Here is a 26,587-nt window from a genome sequence, read left to right as displayed (position 1 = left end):
GAGAGAGAGAGAGAGAGAGAGACTTCAGGTAAAGGCTCACACACACATGATCTCCTTCAAAGTTGTTTTTTTATTGTAGTATAAAGGAGCGGTGGAGTGTCAAGCACACGGTTGTTCGCTCTGGCCCACTTTCAGCTGTCGCTGCTGCATTGCAAACTAATGCTCTGTGAGAGAGTAATCAGCTTCGTCAGTCAAGACAAGGAGGGAGAGGTCAGTATCCGCGGCACAATGATTCGCTTTTCTGCCTAACCGATTCGTCCCCAAACCGTCTGAATCTGCCTGGCAGCGGTTGGATAGTGAAGGAGGTTGAGGGGCACATACATACATCCCACTTACATCCTGTGTTGCTCCGCAGGATCATTCCCAGAAGACAGACTGGCGCTGTGGCCAGTCCGGGACGAGCGCGCTCATCAGCATTTGTGTGTTTGCCAGATTGAAGAGCCTGTTTGTTCAGCTGCTGTTTTTCCGTAAAGAATTGGCAAATGCACTATACAGCATTCTATTGGTCATTCGGCTGCGCTGATAGCAGATGTGCTTAGAGTCCCGTGTTCGGCAGTCAAACACTTAGAGTCGTGACAAGTGTAGTGTCCAAAAGAGTTTGACCTAAATACTGTGTTTTTATACCAGTGATTTCCAACCAGGGCAGGCTACCCCAAGGAGGTTGCCTACCTCTGTGGTTGCCAGATGAACTACATTGATATTGTTGATATGTGCACTAAGTACTTTGCTGGTAAAAACCAGTGACAGAAAAAACCCCCTGTCATTTATCTGAAAGAGAGATGAGCAATGCGCGCCTTCAAATGAATTCAGTTCACAGCTTTTCAAAGAATCAAGAGTAGACAAAAGTCATCTCTTCTCTGTAACCATACCCTTGAGTTTGTCACAGAAGAGGTATTCAAAAATGATTCTTCGATCTTTGCACCACCGCAGCTGGCAATAATATGGCTCTCAGGCTTCGGCTACAAATTTCGGTCATCATTTTATTCTAATGTTCTTCATAGACGGATGAAGTAACACATTTAAGCGGGAGTGTCATCCCAAAGTAGTGCTTTTCACTTATTAAAATGATCAATCAAATATTTATTAGAGAAGCACTCTTTTCACAAGAGAGGAACGCGCTCATAAATGTTCAGTCGTGTTGCCGTTTGAATCCGTCCGCGTCACTAACTCGACACTAAAGGATTCAGGTTCCCCTCCATTTAGAGCGAAGAAAGTCCTGTGAAGACAGCGACGCATTCAGAGCAGCGCCACTCGCTCCCGAGGTGCATCATCTGCTAATGTGCACAGAATTATTTAATATTCACAATGGTGGGATTGTTTGAAAAAAGACTTGGGATGCCAAGAAGGGGCATGTAATAAGATTCTGTCACTGTAATGGAGTGACAGGGCTGGTGATGAGGCGGGCACATGTTGAGCCCTCGCTCCGAGCAGATTCTTATCAGGTATCCCAGGAAACATCTTGTTCATTATGAGAGAACAAACTATGATTCATTGAACATTTTCTACAGTACATAAGAAAATGAACAAAACCTTGTGAAAGAAAACGGCTCCAATATCCTGTAGGATATATGATGGACTAAAATGTAGGGTGAGTGACGATTGAAGTATAATTTTAAACCTTGTAACCACTTTGATTGTCGTTAATTTAGCTGTGAAACCTAAAACTACCTTAAGAGTCACACAAGAGACACATGTCATTACCTTCTTTATCTTTACTATTTATTCATCATCTTTTCTCGACTAACTTGCCGCCCATTTACACATCCAGCAAGCAGCATTATCATTCTTTCAACTGTGCCAAATGAATCCTTCTCCTTGAGAAAAGAAACTGTACACTTTTACTATTCAGATTGTTTTAAAAGCATGGATCTTGATTAACTGATTTCAAATGGAGAATGCTTTTACCATACCGAATTCTTACTCAATTCATACTCAGTCGTGAATTTTAGCCGAAAGGACGGTACAGCAAAACAGAGCTATTGAACTGATGTATTGAGTGTATTGTGAGTCATGGAATAAATTTTAAAAAAGCAAAGAAAGAAAAGCAATTGAGATTCTGCAGAGGAGAGCTAAACACTACCTAAGTCGCCCCGGAGCGAGTCTGTGGGAGCAGCACAGCTGACACCACGGGTGAATGATGCCCACTCCGGTCTCTCGTGGTGATCAGAAGGAAATCTGAAAAGTCTAGCGTGTTCTCTCCGGAGCATTTGGTCATTTGCTGTTTAATAAAATATCATCTAGTATTAGACGGTGTTCTCTTTGAAGGCTTTTACAATAAGAGAACGTGCCCATTGTCCAGCGAGGGAGGGAAACTTCTACTCCAACTTGTTCAGTGGTTCGATGGTCTCTTCAGCCGTGGAAGAAAAATCCTTTTACACCTTCAAGGATATTAACTCATAGATACAAATTTATTCGTAGCTGTAAATGATGGCATTCATGTCAAGAGGTCAAAACTCAGCAGAGCTCAGTCGTCAATGATATCTCAACCCACGAGGTTGTCCGGCTCAGAGCTGACGGCGCTGTGCGATGGAGAAGCAACAATCTTTACGCTCATTGACTATGGATGAGCATCTGGTTAATGGGGATGTGTGATCTGATCGCTGGGCTCCTTCCTGAGAGCGTCTCGCTGCAGTGTCTCCCTGTGCAACGCAGATAAACATGCAGACATACTGCACCCACATCTGTCTCCATATGGCGACCCACAGGTGCAGTTTTATACACGGCGATGACTTCATCTCTTGTACACATGAATGGGCAACTGGAAAATTGGACTGTTGGAGGCTGTTAGAACTTCTGAATAAGCCCTTTGTCCAATTGTGAAAAGCCAACCAATAATTCCATAATATGAACATATCTGGGGGCTGGTGTATGTGATGGATTACTGCATGTAATCATAAACCTAGGTGATTTCAGGGGATACAGCTGCTTGCATTCTTTGCTTGGATACTAAATTTTCTACATGACATGACAATTTTTTTTCTGCAGGGTGTCTCTAAAATGGAAAAATGTAGCCTTGGATATAGTTCCTATTAAGAGGGGGAAAGAAACTAAGCACATTTACTCGCGTACTTTGCTTATGTACATTGTTGAAGTAGTTTTTGCAATGGTACTCTATCAGAGCCCAAGAATAAATCTATAAATATTCATCATATTTTATCAACTGATCATTTCTAAAATCTGAAAAGTCAGTACAACACCTGTGAATTTAAATATGGCTTATGTGGCTAAAGAAATATATAAGGAAACTCTAATGTTGAAACTCTTTCTCGATCTATACTGATTCATGTTTCAGTTATTGAAAGGACTTTTTGGCGCGGTCGGATTGCAAACTATCCCAGAAAATTTCACAGGCTGCTCCAGCTGTGAAGGCCAGGCTTACAAACGTTGCATGTTTTATCCTTTTACTGTAGATGTGATGACCTTGAAAAGGAAGCACCATTGAAGTGATAATTACACTAATCCATTTCCAAAGCACAATTTAATGACAGATGATTGGAGCAAGCAAAACTGCTTTTCCTTAACAGTCGTATCCGTCATTAGACATTATTGTGTCTGCATGAAGAATGGTCTGTGATTTACTTTTCTCCCCATCATTTACAAAAGTTAATTTTATCTAAAGGAAGACAGGGGTCATTTCGTACTGTCAACGAGTTGTATAATCTAATTTCTGTTTTCTGCGGTTCAGGGCTATTGCTGTGGCCATTACAGATGTGCAATATCTGGAAGATTGTGTTTCTCCTATACATTTCCGCCCAAATCCGCCCGGACAACTGATATCATTAGCTCACAGGAGAAAGTCAGAGGCTTTTATTTCAAGTGAGCAGAGGAAGGAGTAAATATGTTAACCTGGTGAGTTAATGTTTTTATGGTTTTTACTATTTTACTCTTTCCCTCTTTAATAAACGATAAGCACTATCACACTTGTATTTAAGCTTTTAATTGATGAATGTTGGTTTAACCATGGCAGCCGGCGACACGAGTGTCTGATGTTGGCAGAAACAAATCTATGGGTAATTAAATGTTGAAGACAGCCGTGCAGCATGTAAATGACTTCTTTACTCACACAGACACAGTGATTTTCAAAATAATTTATTATCAGTTGCAATTATGAAGTTTTATTCTACCCCTGATGTCAGCATCCCTGCATTCCCAAATGTTTGTTTTACATTTTCTCATGTAAGAGAAAGTCTGTAGTCCAAAATTGATGTGGTTACATTTGGTCAGGTATGGCCAATGCAAACACTGCTCCAAGAATAGTGAAAATGGTACAGTAATAAAAATACACCTCAAATGTGCATTCAAACAAACTAATATTAAGTGACAAATAAATAGGGTGCATCGACCTGAATTGTGTGACATTTTTAAATGAATTTTTTTAACCTTATTCGGGTTGATGGGCACATACCGTGTGTAATGTATCGCTCAAAATCCTCAGTCATTGTATTATTCTGATCAGATCAGATTCTGTATAAATATTTTCAAAAACTAAAGGGTCTCAAATATGAATTAGATAGCAAACATTTTGTGATAAAGAATAATATATATCTTTTTTCTAGAATTGCAGTGAAGAAAAGTAAAAAAAAAAAGAGAGATCAGACTGTTTGTTTTGTTCTTAAACCCATTTGGCTGCTTAGCTCAGTTTGTGTCTTCACACCGTGTTTTTTGACTTTTAAGTTTGTAAGAGAAAGGACATTTGGGACGAATACTAAGCCACTAAGTGTTTGGCAAATATACAAAAAAATCTCAAGTGGAATTGGCAAGACACGGATGCTTTTTCGCGTATGGTCTTGGTTTGTAAAAGTTTTAAGAAAGACAATACAATCCAAGCCCTTCGAATGCTGAGTGTCACTCTGGCTACAGTTCCACATGCACCGCTTTAGGCATGAGGAGAAATCGAAGCAATCCAGTCCAAATAGTCAATGCTTGGCAAACGGCCACTTTGATGTTGGATGAATTGAAATGTTGTTTTTTTTGAGATAACGAGAAAATCTTTGATGCAACTTCATGAACAGAAATGAGAGAAACATGCACAAGAGCAGAAGTGTTATAAGTCAGTAGGGGGCACAGATGGTGATCTATCAAAAATGGCTCACAGTATGAGCGGATGGATGGCTTATTGGTGTTGTCCTTCTGTTTGTGGGAATGGACAACTTAGTAGAGCGCGTTTAAGTAAATGTAAAATACTTGGCAAAATTTGCAGGGGGAAAAAAAACTTGTTTCACAGTAGTCCTTGTTTATATACAATGCCCATCAAGCCTGGTGCGATTTCAAAATGTCTTTTTAGTCTTAAAGGGAGTCGGCATATGTCAGCGGTCAGCATTCATTCTGCGCAGTTTGGGGGGCAGGTTGTCCTCCGGCCGACTCCCGACAAAGGGGATCTGGACTGAGGTCGGAGCAGCGATGGTGCTGATGGCTGCTGGCGGTCTGTGCTCCGCCTCCTCTGCATTTCCATCCAAGGACAACAGCTGGACCTGCTCCTCCAGCTGTCCTTGCCTTGCAACCGGAATGGAGCTGGACCGTAGCCTCTGAATGCTAAGCGGCAGGTCCCCTGTGCTGGACGCCTTCCCCCCTGGCAGGGCTGTCCCTGTCTTCAACCCCCTCCAGAAGTTCTCATCCTTGGTGGAGCTCATGCGCTGCAGTTTGCTGGGTAGCCTGGAGGCCTGGTCCTCTACGTGGTCTGCATAGTCGGCTGACAGGAGCCTTTCCCTGCGGCCCCCGCGGGCGCCGTTGCCCAGCAGAGGAGAGGAGGGGGTGGGCGCGACAGGCAGAGCGTTGGGTGATGTCAGCGACGACTTCTCCTCCTGCTCTTTGACACTGTAGGGTGGTGTAGGGACCTCAAAGGTGTTGTGGAACTGGGAGTAGTCGACTCTAAAGAAGCCCTCCTCTAGTGACATGACAGGTAGGAAACGATGACCCCACAAGACTTCGTCCTCAGTGTAGGAAGTCCTCGCCTGGCAAGTCATGCCTGCGATGGGGAGAAGAGACATTAGTGTAAAGGAATATTTCAAATACCGACGAGAAAAAGGCAAAAAGGAGACATTACGAACAAAACTGGAGTAAGTGGGCCATTAAATAGAAATGGACCGATAACCAGAGAGGGAGCAAAAATGAAAAGTGCTGAATTCCTCTAGGGGAAAAGAAAAGGGAGAAATATGAGAAAAAAAAAATCACAGACACAGAGAAAAGCTTGTGCCATTCAATATTTAAAGACCATGGAATTAAATATTTTATATTTTTTATTACATATCACTAGGAAATAGTCTACGCCACAGGCTAATATGTACATATACATATATGTATATTATAATTTGCTCTAACCCGTGGTTTCCACGATGCCTTCTAGGATGACAACAATCTCAAACTGCTCGTTCATGAGAGAGCGCTGTGACAGATCGAAGAATGGGCTCTTGGTGTTGATCTCGTGGCAGATGGTCAGAGGCGACACCAAGAAGAGCTGGTCCGCCCCCGTCCCGAAGCCCACGTCCAGTTCACACTGGTCCAGCGGCAGGAACTCGCCCTCTGGGGTCTGCCGAGACTGGAAACACAAACAAGCATGCATAATGCATTGACATTTTTACTCACGAGCAATTATTTCAGGAAAATTCTTTCTCCTCCAAAGTAGGGTCAGACGAGCACAGGGTTATAGAGACAAATAACAACAATAACGCTTGTCATCATTCGTTATTAACTTAATTATACCACTTGATCTACCACACCAAAATATTTTACTTTGAAAGCCATCTGAGTAATGTTGTTTAGTGATACTTAAAGTGATATTTCAAATTTTCTACATTACATATTCAGTGGTGGTTAAATTTCACAGGCAGGTAAAAGTCTTCCTTTGCATAGCCACAGGGTTTTTTATGGCTCAGAGGATGGCATGTGTGCAGCTGTACGAGGACCACTTTGCCATCCAGGACACATTTTGTTATGTTATCTCTACTGAATAATTTGCGCCTGTTTGGTGGACATTTTTCATCCAACCCTGATGGGAATGTCACTGAGCATTGTTGAGGGTCCCATGAAATAGCTTTCAGATGGTAATTTGTCAAATGGAGGGGGTGGGGGGTAGATTGCAACTGGCTTTTTTTGAACACACAATAAGGAATATTTGGACATATTTTGGGGATTTTAGTGATGGATAACAGAACAATACACCCACGGGGAGAATAAACACAGCAGAGGACCGTGATGTTGTTCTCTGAGCGAGACATGCTGAGTAAAATAAGGCTCGGCCTCCTTCTTCGGACAGCATGAGCACTGGTAACCACATCTTAAGACACTTTGTTGTAATCATTTACTCTGAACACACCTCCTCATTGCCAGAACATTAAAGCACTTACAAACTCTGTAGGAGCCTGGCCTCAGAAACTATAACTACCATTAGATTGTAGAGAAGAGACGAGTGCTCGCTCTTGAGAAACCAAGTGAAGACGAGAACCAACTTAATCAAATGAAGTAGCTGTTAAATTGAAAGATGGAATTAGGGAGGAAGCTCAGGGAAGTGGAAAAGGGGACGTTAGAGCTTATAAAACCTCTCGTCCTGTCAAACGCAAGCCGCATAAATTGATATGTCAAGAAGGATTAAGAAAGGAACACGTGTTTGTTTCCCCCAGAAGGCCATCTCAATTACCACTGTCAATACGAGTGAATAAAAAGAAGAAAGAAAAAAAAGGAAGAAAATGTAATTCCTTTGTTCCAGTTGATAACATGTAATAATTCTCCCTGCCGCATCATGTTCACTTGTGTGCAGAGCAATCTCCCTGGTCCTTTGAGTGAGGAGCCACTTGGTCCACAGATGGTAAACAGGCTGTCATTTGGATTCACAGTGATGTTGAGGACAGAGGGATGTGACATTTCACAGGAAGACGTCTGTGCCCACAGATCCCTGTCTCGCCTTGGCGAGGGGAAAAGTGTCACTCACGACGGCTGCGTCCGAAAGTCCACGTCTCATGTGAAGTTAAATTAGGATGAAACTTGGGAAGCAAATAAAAAAAAGCAACGTTTTAAATAGTGCGAAAAGTGTGGACACCTGTTAAAAGGTGGCTGTAAAAAGCAACACCATACCATGACTCTACTTTGCCATTATTGTTTTATCATTTTCTAAAATTTCCCTTTCGTATTTTCAGGAAATTGTAATAATAATAGTAATACATTTTATTTATATAGCGCTTTTCATGGTACTCAAAGGCACTTTACAGTAAGACCAGCACATACATCACCTTAAAAACAGATAAGCAATGAAACCAACACATGAAACAAGCATATTAAAAGCAATTAAAAAGCAATAAAACCAGCAACTATCAGGTGAGAAATGTAAGACTATTGTATGTGGGAAGCTGATCTGAAGAGGTGTGTTCTGATTAGTGTTTTGAATGTGTCCAGGTCAGTACAGTCACGGATGTGTATGGGTGGGGTGTTCCAGAGGGAGGGGGCTGCAATGGTGAAAGCTCTGTCACCCCAGGCACGGTGCTTGGTCCTGCGTGGTGGGGAGAGAAGGTTTGTGTCAGAGGAGCGGAGGTTACGGGGGGGATTGTGGCGGTGGAGCAGGTCTGTGAGGTAGGAAGGAGCCTGGTTATGGAGGGCTTTGTGCAACCTAATGTGGTAGTCACTGCTTATATATTATCAATCAGCTTCTTGCCCCCCATCCTACAGCATCCTTAAACAAAGGGTGTCAAAAACAGCGAATATTCAGTTATTCATAACATTTAAATACAAGTGTGACACTGCTGCAATAGTTTTTTCCACATTAACCGTGACCTCTGCTTCTGGATAAGCTCCCTCCACCTCCTATAAGTAGGAGGAGCACATTTCATTATTTTTAAAAGCCTCCCGTGTCTATATATTAATTTATTTATTTCCCCCGCTCATTCAAACATGTAAATTGATTGAAATTGATGCAGCAGGCAGGTGTCCCATTTGTCAGCAATGCTCCTACAAGTCAATGAGATCGGAAAAACCAATTTTCCTGGCAAGTCGCACTCAAGCCATTCTATTTTTTCTGTTCGCGGCTCCATTGATATGTACCACAGTGTTCCGACGAAAAATGATACCTCTGCCAAAGAAGAAGGAACCCCGCTTGATGCTGAATGGTTTTAACAAGGTGAAAGCCTCCTGTGTTCTCTTTCTGCCACTAAACACTCAGGGCCACAAGGGGCAAATTAATGGCCTTCGGAAGAGGATCCGATAGGGAGGGAGTGCTCGATTTACCAAGCCCCCCGAGATTCAGGTTGAGTGAAAGCAGGCCCCATATCCCCGGTGACTCACTTCCTCCTCAGTGTGTGTGTGTGTGTGTGTCCGCGTGTTTGTGTGCGCGCCGTGCATGTGTTTACAGGTGTGTATGTGGGAGACAAAGAAAGAAACAATCAGTGACAGCGAAAAGTTACATTTTTGTCCTTGTGCGTTTGTGTGTCTCTGATGCATCCGTGTACTTGTGTGTGTGCAATCGGTGTGTGTCCAGCTGGAGCCTTTGAACTTTAAGCTGGACATGACGCTGCCACATATGAGCACCATTAAAGCCAATTCATCTTCCACCCTTTTTGTCCTATATCTCCCTTTTCCTTTGTCCTTCGGAGTCAGACAGTGGCTGATGTGGCGAGTCATGCTGACATGTCTGCCGTCCTGTCCAGCTGAACACCTGCATCCGTGCCTGTCTGCCTGCTCTGCTCCTACTATCACTTATCACATATCTCTCGCTGTGGACCAACCTGCTGCGACGAGCTGGCTGCCGTTGACATTGATGAGCGCCGCCCAGCTGTCACTCTCTCCCTCCGTCTCTCCGTCTCTTTTGTTCGGCCCTGTTTGCCACATTTCGGTGCTGCTTACTTTTCCGCACGTCTTCACCATTTGTTTATTCCTCTAGAGAGAAAGAGGCCGCTTCCTGCCGAACCAGACGCAAGCATGTTTCTCTATATTAAAAAAAATCATATTCTGCCAGTGGCGCAGGGGTCAGCACACCACTGCATTCTATTGATTTATTAATGAAAGGTACATTAATATTAATGGGAAGTCAAGGTTGTGTTTTAAGTTAATATATGGATCTAGAGAAATGCTCAGTCCTGCCAAGGGATAATGTTTCAAAAGAATTTGTATTTATGTCCCAAGTGGAAGGGTACAGTAGGCACTAGTGAGTCATGACACAACTGCAGTCTGACTGCACCAAAAATTATTTTTAAAAACTCAAACTCAAAAGACCACGTGGTGGCTACATCTAAATTAGTTTTGACAATTCGTATTTTTGCCTTGCAGAAAGGCTTCCTGATGTATGAGTGGGATCATGAGATCATAAAAACCACACTCTGTCCATCACGTTACAGAGTTGTTGTTGTTGTCAGGAGCAATTTCAGGTGCATACGGTTTCCGTAGGTAAAAGTCCACATCATCTGTTCCACTGACAATCTTGACAATTGTGTTAGAAAATATAAATATCATATTCCAAAAAAAAAAGCTGAAGTTACAATCCAGGGAACATAAACATTTCAGGGAGAATGAAACAGTTCCATGGTGCATTTTTGCTATATGTGCTGCCATCAGTGGAGGACAGAGGCAAGAGTCATGGGTGCTGATCAACATGAACAACTTTAACTTTTGGCCAAATCCCGAGTATCCAGGTCCCATAAGAATTTACAACCCATGCTTATTCCTGAGCATCCCTGACAATTGATAGCGGATGCCATGCCACAGTGCGTTTACACAGCTCCATCACAGGATTTACTGCAGCATGCCTCGTTTCTCCAGTTAGCGTTGTGGCCGACCCATCTGACAGTGACCTTGAGCTGTGTGCGTTACCCGAACACAGGCCACGGCTTCGTGTTCCAGAGTGAAGGTACAGTCTCCACCACAGAGGGATGGCAGAGTCAATTTACGCAAACAATTCCCCACTCTGCAGTCTGACAATGCCTTGGTTAATGGGTTCTTAAGATCCACTTTAATATTCATTCAAGTGCACATAAGAACACGGCATCTATTCGGCAGTATTACAGAGGTATCCTGCTCTCTGTAGCCTTTCTAGCAGCCCAGATGTAGTGATATGACTAATCGCTGCCTCTGTTTAAAGATATTTCTCAGCAACAAACATCAGACAGCGCAAAAGTGAACTTAGAAAAACAAGTTCTGTTGGTTTACTGTTTGTCCCCCGGGCACGATTGATTGCACTGAATGGGAGGCTCTTTAGCGGACAATTAGGAAAGTCCTGGGAGTCTGACCTTCCACCAACACACGGGTAGCTGTGGCATTAAAAGATAATTTAATGATCGTTTAGAGGATCATCATTTACTGGCAGAAACCCCAGATCAGGATCATCACCTAAATGTAATCATCTGATCTGTGGAAGGAAGCCAAGGACCGTTTATCTAAAAGAAAATTAAGAAAAACAAAATGGGTGAAAGCACTTCATAAAAGAATCATCCCCACTGTCTTTATAGGTTTGCAGTAATTCGGTGGCTCTTTTCCTTAGACTTTAGAGGTAAAGGTGAGACTGACTAATGTAGTGTAGCCAAAGTACTCGTTCTCCATAATCTACGGTATCTGCAACAGCACTGCAGCATGTTGAGCTTGAGTGTCAGGATATACTGTATTAAAAATCCAGAGCATGATTTAAACAATCCCAAAGATTCATCTCTGATAATAAATCTGAATTGTCCCCATGTTTCTTATTGTGTGGTTGTCATATAAACCACGACCGCGTGCCCCGTGTGTGAACTGCTTTCATTATTTTTGAATTAATGGAAGATTCAAACAACTATAACAGAATATTAAATTTGCCTGAACGAAACGATCAACCTCTGTGTATAGGGGGAGAAATGTGATGACAGTGCATCTGTGCCTCGCAATTGACGCACCACGTTTTTCTTTGCCTTCCTGGCCAATTGATAGAAAAGCAAATGATGATGAAATGAAATTTTAAAAAAACATCCCAGAGAGAGCTTAAAACATTAGGAGTAAAACATTATTTAATCACAGCTTTTATGAATTGTGTGACTTTTATTTCTCTCTCTCTCTCTAATTTCAGGTTTTCTGCCCAAATGAAAAGGAATATGAGAGAGTGGGCAGTAAAGGGGTTAAATGATACTGTGTGGCTGAATGAAATCAGCACAGCGCAGCGGAAAGCATCAAGTGTGACCTGCGCCCAAACACACTGGGAGCTTTCTGGTGCTCGAGGTTCAGAACGTGAACTGTCACTTCAGTCCTCGGAGACGAAATAAAAGCTGGACTTAAGTCTCCCTGTCACCACACAGCACCACTGTCCGTCAGACATCGGACTGGAGATTCCGTGCACAAGAGAAGTCGGCTGCAGAGATCGAATGCAAGACATGCAACCGGATTAGACTGAAGAGTCCTACGGGGCTCACACTGCCTCGGGTGAAGTGGTTTTGTCTTTCGGCGAGAGCGGCCTCGGGAAATAGTCTTTAGCTCATTGTGGTCCACTGAGTATGGGAATTGGTTCAATAGATCTACACGTTTATCCACTCGATTGTTTCCCTGTCCACACTGTCCCCCGGGGGCCATTCATCTCATCTGCAGACATGTTGAAGCAGAGGCTGAACTTACAGTAAATATACAGCCCATTGACAGTCATTCTGCTGACAGAGAGAGACAGAGAGGGGGGGGGGGGGGGGTCCAGTTAGTGATGACCCCTCAGAGATGCAGAGGGAAGAGAGACACAGGAGACTGCGCTCATTTAAAAACCCTACAGTGAAGTAAGCTGCTGTAGGGCGTAAATGTAAATGGTCACTCCTAAAAATGCATCTAATGTTGGAGACTCGTGTTCAAACCATAACCTCTCTGCAAATCACAGAGACCCTCGGGGGACGCAATCAATTCTGGAGATGAATGGAAATTCAATGCATGACTTGGAAAGCACTCATACAACATAATGAGCAATTCCAGGAGAAATGAAATGACTGTCAATTAGCCGCAGCCCTGACAATGGCCCATTGTCGAGAGTTGGGTCTGGGGCAGGGGGTGCTCACTGCGCCAGAGTGCGCCCACTTGTTTAGTGCTCTTGTCCAGGTGTGTGACCTGCAGCCTACCTTGATGAGTTTGCACCGGATCTGCGCGGAGACCATGTGGCTGTTGCGCAGGTTCCCCACTCGGAACATGAGGCACAGCTTGCCGTCCCGCTGCGAGATGACCGCGTCTTGGCTGAACATCAGCGTCTCCGCGCGCTTCTTCGGCTGCGACATCTTGATGAACATGCAGCCGATGAGGAAGGCGTCCACGATGGAGCCCAGCAGCGACTGGAAGAGGAAGAGGATGATGCCCTCGGGGCACTTCTCCGTGATGTAGCGGTAGCCGTAGCCGATGGTCGCCTCGGTCTCGATGAAGAACAGGAACGCGGAGGGAAAGTTGTACACGTTGGCGACGCACGGGGTGTAGGACGCGTCGTGGCCGCCGTGGCTCAGGTCGCCGCGGATGAAGGCGATCACCCACCACATGGAAGCCATGACCAGCCACGCCACCGTGTAGGTGAGGATGAAGATGAGCAGGTTCCAGCGCCACTTGAGGTCCACCAGCGTGGTGAAGAGGTCGGAGATGTACCGGCTGGTCTCCCCGCCGAGGTTACCGTGCTGGACGTTGCAGCGGCCGTTCTTCTCCACGAACCGCTGCCTCTTCCTCTTCGCCGGGGCGGAGAAAGTCGTGCCCCGGTTGGTGTTTACCACCTGGTAGTCCTCCCCGAATTTCCTCCGTAGGGTCGCCATTGTATCTGTGGCCCAATGTGTGCCAAGCAATCGCTGCTTGGCTCTTTGCGCAAGTTTGGTTTCCCCTCCCTTGCCCAACACCGTGCAGTGGCACTCAACGTGCGACCCGCATCCTCAGATGGAGATGCGCTCCTCTCCTGTGTATTAATCGCAAGTGGCCAGAGATGCTGCGCAATTCATGGTTCACACTCAGTGCTCGCAGGTGCCAACTTTTTGTTCAGGTATCCTCCATTAATGGAAAAAAACAACCCAAAAACCTCATAAATAAAAAAAAAGCTGCATTCAGATTCAACGGTCTGTCCTTGGTTGGTCCACTGAGGTGTTGCTGTTCAAAAAGCCCTTGAATGTGAGAGGCAGGCTACAGTGCGCACTTCTCTGGTAGGAGTGACTTCAAATTACAGAGTGTGCAGGAGCTGCAGCACTGGGGGCAAATTTATGTTTCACAGGAGGGGGTGGTGGTGGAGCTGATGCTGGGTTTTTAGAGACGGTTGGGGTCAGGGGGGGGGGGGGGGGTTGCCTGTACCCAATCAGGTAAAAGCATTAAAGCGAGCAAAAAATGCGACGGCGATATCAACCGTGAACATTCATAAAGTGTTTTTAATTATTATCATTTTCACGTTACTTTGAAATTTGTTTCCCTTTGCCATATTATCTCATATCTTGAGGAAATAAACTGGTCCATAAGTTGTTGGTTTTTTGAAAGCAAGTCTGTGGTGGTGATTGGCGGCTATTTAGTTCCCCCTAGTGGTACTTTGGTGGAAGTAAACCTGAGCGGTGCCAATAAGTGTAAATGAAACAGCACTGTGCAATGAAGAAAACTGCATTTATTGTTAGTTTAAAGAAATTACTCGGCAATACCACACGCGTTTATTGGAATGTCTGGGTTTGTTCAGAAAATCGAATAGGCTCTGTGTGCATGCTTCACACCAAGTCCCTACAAGATAAGATCATCATCTCATCTTTTATTATAGTCCCACTATGGGGGAATTTAGCCGTGTTATAGCAGCAAATGGGGTAATACAAAATAGAAACGTCAGTTAAAAAGGAAAAATATATATAATAAAGATAGAAGTCATATATTTATACACACATTGTAAACTGAATATCAATTGAATATCAATTTTGCAGGATTGTGATTATCCTCTCTGGTTGTGTCGTCGCAGTGTATCATCTAGTAAAATAGCCGGTTTACCTCAGTGTTATAATTAACTGAGAATAAAGGGGTGTGTTGCTAATGAGGAGGAGGGTTACAGATAAAAAGAACACCAGAAAGAAAAGAAGCTCCCAACACTGTGATGTTGAGGAGGACATGGAATTGAAAATTGAAACTGAAAAGTGTCAAAATCTCTTTCAAATAATCTGCTCCCTATTCGTGCTCCCTGAAACCCACACAGCTCCTCGTTGTTATTTATGTATGAAACTCAATTGACAAACATTCAATTTCAACTTTTAATCGGTTGTTGTTCCATGTTCCAACAGTATGGGACCAATAACTAAAAAATGTTAAACTTCACAATGATAAAATGTATTGCAAAGATATTGTATTTGATTGCCTTAGATAAAATATGTGTATGAATATAATGAAATACATAAACTGGTTGTTAATTTCTTCAGAAATACTAAGATTCACCTGACACACACACAAAATAATTATGTATATTAGTATTCTGATTAATCTGCTGAGTCAACTCAAAATAATTGGACCAAAAAAAGAACCTTATGTAATTTGTCATATTGAAATGTTATATGAACACTTTATTGCTTTAAGCTCCTCCTGAAGCATCATTTTAACCCATGAAATCTGTCATTCACTAAACTGATTGGTACGCATTTTTCTCTGTTCATTGTCTGTTGTTTTGCACTATATGGTTGTTTTTGCTGTTGACACTTGAAAAAATTGACTCATCTTCTTCTAAGACTTGCCTATATTAAATATCAGATGAAACATGCATCATTGTCAAGAAAAATTATGAAAGAGAGAAATTATAGTCGACTACAAACATATTGCCACAACATTTGAAAGAAAAGGACACTCTTATTACACAAATCCATCACTAACCGACAGAAGCTTTTCCCTTCGGTGTAAGGATTAACAAAGCTCCACGAACCACAGACTCAGCACTTATCACTGCAATAAAAACCTGAACTGGTGATAAAAGTCTGATTTAAGGTCAATACTTCATGCCAGGGTTGATCCAAAGGACATTTCAAACGTATCAGTAAGCGTTCAATCATCATCAAAATAAATTTGGTTAATCATGAAGAGTAGACCTAATCTCACTCTATTAAATGTGTTAACTCTAAATTTTGACAAAGTGTCCTCCTACAAAACAGGGCAAGGGACAAGTAATAATACAGAAATTGTATTAATTATTCATATAAACTACTATAGTTAATCAAATGACATTGATCCAAGTGTATTTGTGGGGGACCCTGGGAAGTTGCTCAGTTTCCCCCTACTAGTAAGCCAACCTTGATAAATGTTGGTATTTTCCTTCATTAAGGCTGACACATTAATTATGGCAAAACCATGGCCTTGTGCTGCGTGGCCTGATTATTGATATTTCAATGGCATATACGTCTTTGCATTTGCTGTGCATGTGAAACAAATCTGTGCAAACCTCATCTGGATTGTGAAGTGAAGTGTTAAAGTTCCCCATTGGTCTTTAACAAGAAGGAAAAATACTGTGCCAAGCAAATCGTGATTTTTAAAAAATGAACACATATCCTCGGGACATTTCGGCCCAAAAGATCCGATTCATACATTACAGATGTGACGTGTGGATGCGGCCACCTCCTCCGAGCGTGTTTACATCGCCGTCCCTTCGCCTGTCTCCTCTCACGACCCGTCCGCCGACTCCCACAATTCCCCGCGCCAGGACAAGATGGAAGGAAGCAGCGGCCGCCGGAGAACAATGTTTTGGCAATAAAAAAAAAAACCCTCCAAAGCGGCGAATACGGAGACAACACGGGGCACGTTCGAGATCGACTGCGGTCATGTGTAGGTGAGCGACGACCACGACTTTGGCTCTTTTTTTCTTTTTTTTCTGTATTATCGTCCGCGGCCTTTGTCGAGACTGAGGCGACGCGAGGCGTCTGGCTCGGGGAGATGCGGTGGGAGCCAGCATCATTGTTTCTGTTGCATGGGCCGTAATGCGGGTTTTCGGTCGTGGGGGTAAAGCTAGCTAGCCAGCTAGCTAGCTAGCTGGCTAGTTAGCTGGCTGGTTGGCTGGCTAGCGAGCGAGCGGCTAACTAGCCAGCTAGCTCGTGGCAGCCTGGTTGTTACAACCACACAGCCGCCTCGCAGCGCTCCGTTTTTTATTCAGCTCGACCCGCCCGGACCTCGAGGCGACACGCGCCCGCGCCCGTCGAGGAGCGTGTGCGCTGGCCCGGCGCGCCGCCGAGCGCGATCCGCCACTCGCCATCGCGGCTAAAGTTAGCCATCAATAAATAGAGCGCCAGCGCTGCTCGCGGCCAGACAGACAGATTTGATTTCACGAGCGTCATCACAGCCTGGGAACCGGAGAACGAGCGATGCACGCCGCGGAGCCGACGCGAACGCGAACGGGCTCTTTTCGAATCTCCCCCGATCCGCCTGCTGCTGTGCCTCTCTCCCGCCGTGTCGTGCTCGTTCTTTATTTTTTTTATTTTTGTTGTTGTTGTTGTTTCTGTTCGAGGCTACTTCAGCCCCGCAGCCTCGCCGTCATGTGTGGATGGCATCAAGTCGAGGGCTGTGTTTCAGTGTTAGCTAGCCCCGTAGCAGCCGCCGGGTAACCGGCTAAACGTTGCGACAGATTTTTTTGGTTTTTTGAACGGATTCCAATTTTTAGAAGTGTCTCGACTCCGAACAAACGCGACCGGTGTCAGACGCCGTGACGCCGAGTGTTGGCCCGCGAGTACCGGACCGGGCGACCGGGGCTGTGCGCGGCGCCTTTGACTGACTGTTGTGATCGCGGACGCGGAGCCACCGTCGATTGTCTCGTCGCGGCTAGCCGGCTAGCCGCGCTAACGAGTGTGCATCACAAAAGCTCGTCCGCTCTCCGCGGAGTTCGACGGGTCTCGACCACACACACACACACACCCTCAGCCCCGCCGCCGAGTCGCGGGTCCGGCCTCGTTTGGACGCGCACTCGCTGCCTCGACTCGCCGACACCTTGTCGCCGGATTTGAGCCGTTTGTCCGAGGCAAGTGTAGTGCACCGATCGATTGTCCCGGTAGTGGAGGAGATGCCCCCGGGTTCTGCGCGCACACCGGGGCAGTGAGCCCGGGGCGGCGAGTGCTCGTCTGTTCCTGCAGCACGAATCAAAAGACCTTCAACGATAACAGCACTTTCTTTTCTTTTCTTTTTTTTATTATCATTATTTTGGCTACAGTCCAAGTCACATGTGTGGTAAATAGAACAATACCATACTCTGATTCAATATTACAGAGGCAGCTGAGACACAAGATGTACTGAGGCCTGTGTTGGATGAGGTGGAGACATTCACACTTGAATGAAACCCTCATATAGAATAGATCGACAGTGTCATTCATCCTGAATGTGTGTTTCTCTCAAGCTTTTTTAACTATAGTGGTTATTACTCTCACTGGTGTTGTTATTATGGTCAATAGTTTTAGTGTGCCCTGCCGTATTTCAGCAAAGTGAAATATTTCTTATGATTTAGATGCTTCTCCTGACTGTTTCACGTGTGTATGTAGTTTGCGTACGCTTGTGTGAGGTAAAAACCCCAATGGATCCAATCGAGTGAGTCATGGGTGACTAAGGAGAGAATCAGAGAACATTTGGGTGCCGACGGTTCACTGGAGGCAATGTAGCAGTGACTCAACTCACTCGACTGGCTTAGAAGAGATGACATGCTAGAATGCAGACAGCGTGTGGCAATTACTATTGATTGTATACTTGTTAATGTGTGCAATCATTAATACATCACATTATCTTTTAAAATGTCTTTCAGGATATTCTCCTCCTGCATTCCGCTTTAGATTCATTGCCCTCCTTCTCCCCTGCACAAAGCAAAAGCACGATCATGAGTATTATCCAAGACAAATTAGCCAATGAGTTTCTGCGCAACGGTGGCATGGACCCCAATTTTGCACCAGGTATGCTTATGTTCAGCCACCTGCCACCCGTCACCAGCTTCACGCGGCTGTCCTCCCAGTCTGTTATGGGCGAGCTTCCCCAGGAGATGATCCTGAAGAAAGAACGCGACTCGCCCCCAGAACACCAGGGCGCCACTGCTGTGAACACAGGGGGCTTCCTCCACAGCATGGGCATTAAGCAGGAGCGGCTAAGTGAGCTGGATTACCGTATGCCCCTCTATGGCGGGGGCGGAGGAGTCGGGCTGAACTGTGCTGGAGGGGGCGCGGGGAAGAGTGGCACGGACATGCCGGACATGTCTTTCGGCAACCACCACCAAAATCACCAGAACATGCTCCTGCATGACCTCAGCCTCAGCAACGTTCGCACCCTTGGAGAACCGGTGAGAATAAGTGATTGTTCAGTTGTCTTTTTTTTGTTTCCCCCTTTCACTGCCGCGTCAAAAATTGCAATGTACAAGCTTTGGTTGTATAGATTGTTGTTAACTCTCACAGTAGTGACTGCTGCTTCCATCTGCCATCTACAGTCTGGGGTATACTTTCTATTTGATTTGCCCATAGATACCTGTAAGACCGGGTAAAGAGCCAAAAGAGTCCTCGGGTAGAAGAGGGCGGAGGAGCAATGGGGATGGGCAGGGAGGCAAAGCACGAAGGAAACGCAACGATGCTTCAAAGGTAAATATCTTCTACCCCAGAAATATAAGAGTTGTTTAACCGAGAAATATCTGCACAAAACAAGATTGGTCTTACTTCTTCAATGTTGTCAGCTTTTAAAGGAATTTGAACTGTGCTGGGGGTAAGTAAACAGAAGTTTACTCGTTCCCCCATGTACTGATGATTTTTCTCCTTGTAGGCCATGATGTTGGATGGAGAGGGAGCCTGCCTGTCCCCCAACTCAAAACCACATATCTGTGAGCACTGTAACGCTGCCTTCCGCAGTTCCTACCACTTGCGCAGACATGTACTCATACACACAGGTGAGAGGCTTTCGCTGCTTGTTTGTGCTTTACCTTTTTATTCGTCAACCGTTGAAATATTAGGCTCACTTTGCCGATCAGAGCTTTTATGGGGGGAAAAATCGATTGATGTAAGATGCACACATGACCTGTTGTCAGGTCAGAGCATATGATGTTACAGGAGACAGTGTCTTCTTTCTTCTATATAACACAATGTTCTGTCAGACCAACCAATAATGATGAAATAAGAATATTCTGCCAAAGTTTGACAAAGGAAGTGCAAAATAAGGTTAACTATTTAAAACAAAGCCCTTGGGGGGAAAAAATGTCTGGCAACATTTAAACTCCACTCTTGCTGATCTCCCTTTCGCCATGAGTGCTTGTGACAATTTAAAAACCAGACAGTCACTGAAGTCAGGCATGACTCAGTGATTACTCACGTGTTTCAGGATGTCTTAGTCATTCTCCTTTCTGGGAATTACTCACATGGTACTTTGAATTTGAGCTCATAAATAATTTAAAGGATCATTTTGCTCTTTTACAGCCTTGGTTTATTTAAATTCATTCACTTTTTATGTCCTTATTCCTTCCAAGTGTAACTTTATTTGACAAAAGATCAGTGTAGTGTGGTGTTTTTATATATTTTAATTTGGATATGGCAAATAAGTTGTTTTTGAAAAACATGTCACTGATATATTCTTAGGTTGTAGACTGTTTATGTGAGTCTCGCTAGTTTTTTTTAATATGTATACTAGTCCTTTGTTACTGGGACCCTATAGTGAACACAATAATATGACGGGCTGGGCATAAATTAATGTGGTGAGCGGATGGTTGTACTCTTGATCGCACAGGTGAGAGGCCTTTCCGGTGCAGCCAGTGTAACATGAGCTTCATTCAGAAATACCTGCTCCAGCGGCACGAGAAGATCCACAGTGGTGAGTTTTCTGTACTAGTTCATTGAAGTGTTTTTGGATCAATTCCTTCTCTTGTCAGCAGTTTTGACAGATCATTGAAACGTAACTGGAGTGACACACGAATGCTGTTGCTGCTGTTCTTTTGCAGGAGAGAAACCTTTTAGCTGTGACCAGTGCAACATGCGTTTTATCCAGAAGTACCACATGGAGCGGCACAAAAGGACGCACAGTGGCGAGAAGCCATATCGCTGCGAAACCTGCCAACAAGTATGCCACATCTAGGTTCTTTATTATGTGATTTACAACCGTTAAGCCTTATTTTCCTGTTGACTTTGTAAAACATGTTGATGTTTTTCTATTCTGCTGTGTCAGAAGAGGTCAGGGAATACGTTGTTCTCATATAAACCAGCGTCTTCACTTCTGAAGAACTTATTCTGAGTTTTATTTTTTGATAAAAAAAAATAGCATTTTAAAACAACTAAGCTCGCATTTCTCTCTTTTCTGTCTCCGTCTTCCTTCTGCCCTCTTAGTTTTTCTCTAGAACAGACCGGTTACTGAAGCACAAACGGACTTGTGGAGAAGCCATTAAGAAGGGCCTGGACCCGAGCATGCTGGAGCTCAGCGAAGCGGAGTTGGGCCAGGGCAGCTATTCACTCACTCAGGGAAACTCTACCACCTCCGGACGCAAGAGGGCCAAGTCCAAAAACGGGGAGGGCGGTGAGCGCAAGAGGAAGAAGAATGCCTCAGCATCAGTGGCCGGAGCCTCATCCTCTGGGGGGATGGCCCGAGACCTGGGCTTACAGGACTTTGGCATGGAGCACCCCTCGGGCTCTGGCCCCACCATGCAGGGACGTACACCCAAACTGGTCTTTAAAAAAGCTGGTCGCAAGGGCCTCGACAAGGGTCTCCTCTCTCTGGATGACAATGGTGATGGACATAAACTGTTGGGCCAGAAGCCTGGCTCCATGGATCATGTGGAGGGCTCTGGCCTCGACAACATGGGTCTACTCCAGGGAACGGGGGGCAACAAGCAGGGGCCCACCACCAGCAGCAACTACGATGATGCAATGCAGTTTGTGAAAAAGCGGCGCTACCTCCATGCGGTTAACAATGACTATGGAGCCAGCTCACTGCACATGGTAACCCAGGGCAATAGTGTAATCCAGGGTTCCCTGGGGCCAGAGCCCACGCTGGCCATGCTGGACTCGTCGCCTTTGGATCTCAAGCATGACAAGTCGGGCATTCCAGATGAGGTACTGCAAAGCCTGCTAGACCATTATAGCCATAAGCCAGAAGGGACACACCACCACGACGTGACTTTCGACCTGTCAGACCACCCACACCACGTTGACCTCCAACCAGCAGCCCCCGTCACCCCCGAGCTGGAGGATGACATGCCCAACGGTGGTGATAAGACAGCAGTGATGAGCGAGTACTCGAAATTTCTCCTGCAGGCCCTTGAGCGCACCAGCCATAGCGGACCCTTCCCCAGCCTTGGCCCGACGGGGCCTTTCCCACTCATGTCCAGCAGCTCCAGTCCCACCGGGCCCCTGTTCTCTGACAAACACGTGTACAGCACATCCCCACTGGATTGTGTCTACCCGCCTGCTGTCTCCTCCCCACTTCCCATCGCCGCCCCTACATCAAACTCCTCCTCGACCTCCTCCAAGTCCCATTATGCCATGCTTGTCGGCTCCCCCTCCCAGGCAGGCTACCACCTCAGCTTGGAACCCACCAGCCACCAGCAGCTGACGCCATCTCAGGAGCTGACTGAACAGTTGGAGAAGCAGCACTCCCCCGGCACCTTCAACCTACCTCCCCAGGAGCTGACCGCCCCGGCAGAGGGATCCAAGGGGCAGCAACCCAAGGCCATAGGGAGTGCTGCACCCACTAACGGCTCCAGCTACCCAGACCTGTCCCCGCTGAACCCCCCTAAAGAAACCACGTACCAGATTGAGAACTTCGCCCAGGCCTTTGGCTCCCAGTTCAAGTCAGGGCGGCGGACCCCTCTGAGCTATGGCAGTGATCCTGGGGCAGAGGTCGACCACCGAATACGGACTCCAGTGTCAGAATTCTCAGGGTATACCAGTTTGTTAGCTGAAGTCAGTGAGCCAGTGAGTACAGGATCAAAAACCCCGACAAGCCAAAGTTTCAGATAAGGGTCAAACAAGGTGAATCCTGTAGGGGGCGGTTCTGTTACTGTCCATACGCTCCCTACACCCCATCCCAATTTTGTTCTTGTAGCAAAGTTTTGTTTTTTAAACACTGCCATTAAATGTTAATACAAAAATGACCAGGGAGGGTCTTCCATGGCCTCAAATGCAATTTTTTAAGATATGCTCATTTTTATTATGTATTTAGTCGCTTAATTTCTGTTTAAGAGTAGTGATTATGACATGAACGTACCGTAGATTTAAATGTAATTTAAAACATTTAGAGGGTAGCTATGAACTTGCTTGATTTTTTTCCCCTTGTTCTTCTTTCCTGAACCCTTGTGTTTTACCAATCATCAAACCATTCTTGTAAAGTAATAATGAATAATGTTGATGCGTTCAATAATAATAACAATTGTGGCAGGGAAAGGCCCAGAATTCAAATGGCAAAAAAGTATATATTGTCTGTTACAAGAAACATTTTAACTCAGGAAAAATAGGCAAAATTGTGTAATAAGACTTTGTATTATGAGATGCAATTAGCACAGTTTTTACAGGTGTACTTTGAGACTACAAAGCTTTGATTTTTGTTTTTGTGTTGTTTATTTTATTTTTTTAATACTCACCAGAACAACAAATTACAATACACGATCATGTTTGGTTTCTACTGCGCGTAGTAGCTTTGTCGAGATTATGGTACTGTTGTGTCAATGTGAAGACATCCGCGTTTCTTTTTCGAGAGCCACATTTAAACACGAGGTAAATACAAATTGATATTTGAACATAACTGACCGTCGCTGTACTGGCACACACCGTCGTCAGGAAGTGAAGTCTGTCTGACGACGCTTTTAGTTGTGTCCCAACCAGTGGCCATTAGGCAAAACTACCCATCACCGTCATGGCTGCCTAATAATGCAATGAACACCAATCCATGATCTGTTATCATGCTGTTCCTGAAGTGATTTCTTTTTTTCTTTTTTTCTTTTTTTAAAGAAAAAAACAAGTCACCACTTTTGTGCTCCACTCCATGCTGTTCCTTTTTGTGACAATGGAATCAAACAAGCACTTTTAAAAAAAACAAAAACAAATCATCATTGGAAACAACAACCCATTCAATTTGCATATGTGATACAAGAGTATTATGCTAATGCTTATTAATATTATTTTAAGAGGAGAAAACTGTGAATGGGGGGAGGGAGGGAGGGAGGGAAGGAAGGGGGTGGGTGGGTGGGTGACTGGGAGGGAGGAAGGGGAGCGCTGGATTATTGTTGAATGGGTTTTGATAGGGGTTGACTAGGCATGATGATGGGCATTTAAATGTATTTTGTTGCTTTTCTTTCAAAGGTAAAGGGGGGGGGGGGTTCTTACGGTTTGTCAGGTGATGTTGTAAAAAGATGATTTTTCTTTTTTGCCATAATTTTGTTATACAATATTTTGAGAGTACCTCTTTGTATTTAAGTGTTTTGAGAGACGGGCTGACATGCTGGAACCCTTATATCTTTAATCCCGTGGATATGTTGGATGCATACCCAAACCCTTTTATTTATTCTCCACTCGCCACAACAGAACTCAGTAGCAGATTTTTTTTTTTTGCATGTAATCACCGGACCTACACCCCCTACCCCCCATTCCCCCCATTTCCTTTTTGAATTTTTTTTGAATCCCACCATTTTAATAATTGCAAGAAACTGCTCCAATAAAACCGCTGAAGAAACTGAAAAGTTAAACTCACCTCCCCTCCCCAAAATGCAGCCCTGCACTCAGAAGAATAAACAATGGCCTTCTTTGTCTTCCGTGGCCCAAGCCATTCTATCCCGGCAGCCAGGGTTGATATTTAATTTAGTTGATTTCCTGTGAAACCCCCCCCCCCTCTTCTTTTCCTTTTCCTTTTCCTATGTCTGTGAGCTCCACAGCCAAGAGACTTTGAAGCTGCTCAGATCACAGGGAACAAAGACTGACTGACCAGCCACGTAACTCCAAACACACTATGCTTTTAAAGGAGAGAAAAAAAAAGACAATACGATTGACCTAAATATACCTCATATCACTAAAGCGTAAGAAAGCAGGGACACGCGTTTCATGTATGTAGTGGAAATATTTGTAGAATAGGTTCGACATATTGTATAATCATTTGACACTGCCTGTGTTTACAATTATTGAGCAAATGACTCAAAATGCAAATGTATCTTTTTTTTTTCTGTACAAACATCCACGCCAAGCAGTGTTGCATTCTAGATGCCTCATAGAACATTCATTTTTCTCATGTTATATCCCTTATTTTTGTTACTTGCCATAATGTGTTTTGATATGATCTCTAGAAGGATATTGTTTACAAAAATGTACAAAAACACTAAAAATGTGTGTTCTCAATTTTTTTTTCTTTTTTTTTTTCGAGTTTTTCTCCAGCATGCATGATAAAGACATTTTCGTATGGCTTTTTTCTGTCAAATCAATACCAAATTTTGTAGCAGAAGCCTCCCCATTCCTTTGTCTTATTTGTTCTAGACCCCTTGTGATATGATTTCCCAGGCTGTACCTGTTATTGAGATGATGAACGAATTAGAGAAGCCAATAAAACTTTTTGTTACAAAAAAAAAGAAAAGGGTGTTTGCTTTTTTGTCTCTGGAAAGCACTGTAAGTCTCAAACTTTTCTTTTGTCTCGTCAATGGTCAACAATACTGCAAGAGATGTGAGACATGCACACCCTGCACATTTGCTATATATACATATATATACCCAACCAGTTAATTTGAATATTGTTCCTGTACCTTTTGATAGACTTCTTGATGATCACTTGTCATATGAAAACATGATGTGACACAATGATCTGGAGATATCCTGCCAAGCAGAACTCCAACTGGGCTTGGTGAGAATCAGTCTCTGCATTGGTGAGTTATTCTAGCTACGCCCACACATTTTTTTTCCTTTGACTGTAATGGTGTAATACTTTTTAGCAATGTGTAACTAAATGAATACACATTCAAATAGCCTGAAATCAGGAGTGAAGCTTGCTTTCTTGATTTGTACCCATCCAATTTATTGCCCACTCTACTTCTACAGGATTAACCTGGCAGGCTGGTGCACCATCTACCACCATCTACTGTACCAGGTTCAGATGAGGTCGGGACAGCACAATAAAATCACAGTGCTAAAATTGTGAGTACAATATGAGTGGATCCAGTTTACAGTCTGTCATGTGATGTGATTTCTCCACTGAGAATATGTTTTTCAGCAAAAAAAATCAAATCAAATCATCCCGCAATTTAGACACGAAGCCCTGCTGCCAGAGGATGGAGCTGTTTTCCTGCAAGTCACTCAGCATCTCCTGACTGACAGACATACACTCAGATGGTAATTGACAGTTACACTGACAAAAAACAAACAGTTCTCTAAAATATTTGGCACATTGTATATGTAGCCCCCGTTAATGGCTGCTGGGATGTTGAATTTGAAATCAGTGTTGACAAGATTCTCTTGTTTCTACATTGACTTCATGCAGTTGACGACTGATGGTTGCAAAAAGCCATGTTTCCAAGACACGGTTCTAAAAGGATCCACATGATTTCTCTAGAAATCAACCCAATGCAGATATTGTAGAGAGACAGTCTTGTAACATTGACGCTGGGCATAAAATCCTGCAGTGAAAGTCTGAGCTTTTGCAGAATGGTCCAATACTGAGGTTTTGGTCTGGCGATAGGTTTTGGTTGTAAAATCCTAATGCTGCACACATGCAGTTTCTCAGTAAGTAGAAAATGTTGATGCAAATT

The 26,587-nt window shown here is 44.2% G+C and overlaps 2 protein-coding genes across 5 annotated transcripts; one reads left to right on the top strand and one right to left on the bottom strand.

Annotated features, from left to right (window-relative positions):
• Nucleotides 1–3,783: 3,783 nt before the first annotated feature.
• Nucleotides 3,784–14,132, bottom strand: LOC118287001 (G protein-activated inward rectifier potassium channel 1-like). Its single transcript, XM_035611686.2, has 3 exons — nt 13,032–14,132; nt 6,319–6,535; nt 3,784–5,965 (listed from the first exon to the last, which is right to left on the bottom strand). Exons 1-3 carry the CDS (start codon nt 13,698–13,700, stop codon nt 5,307–5,309), a joined length of 1,545 nt encoding a protein of 514 aa, XP_035467579.1. The 5' UTR covers nt 13,701–14,132; the 3' UTR covers nt 3,784–5,306.
• Nucleotides 14,133–16,549: 2,417 nt separating this feature from the next.
• Nucleotides 16,550–23,801, top strand: znf281b (zinc finger protein 281b). 4 transcript variants are annotated; one of them, XM_035611684.2, is made up of 7 exons: nt 16,550–16,705; nt 18,656–19,180; nt 19,359–19,472; nt 19,651–19,774; nt 20,605–20,688; nt 20,816–20,934; nt 21,198–23,801. In XM_035611684.2, exons 2-7 carry the CDS (start codon nt 18,728–18,730, stop codon nt 22,824–22,826), a joined length of 2,523 nt encoding a protein of 840 aa, XP_035467577.1. In that variant the 5' UTR covers nt 16,550–16,705; nt 18,656–18,727; the 3' UTR covers nt 22,827–23,801. The 4 variants fall into 4 exon arrangements, with proteins under 4 accessions (XP_035467577.1, XP_035467573.1, XP_035467574.1 ...); XM_035611680.2 differs by having other exon boundaries at nt 20,596–20,688; XM_035611681.2 differs by having other exon boundaries at nt 16,556–16,701; nt 20,596–20,688.
• The last annotated feature ends 2,786 nt before the right edge of the window (nt 23,802–26,587 follow it).

The sequence above is a fragment of the Scophthalmus maximus genome, chromosome 16 (assembly GCF_022379125.1).
Source record: "Scophthalmus maximus strain ysfricsl-2021 chromosome 16, ASM2237912v1, whole genome shotgun sequence".
NCBI lineage: Eukaryota > Metazoa > Chordata > Actinopteri > Pleuronectiformes > Scophthalmidae > Scophthalmus > Scophthalmus maximus.
Note: the sequence above shows the minus strand (reverse complement) of the source record. Positions and strands in the feature narration are given on the sequence as shown.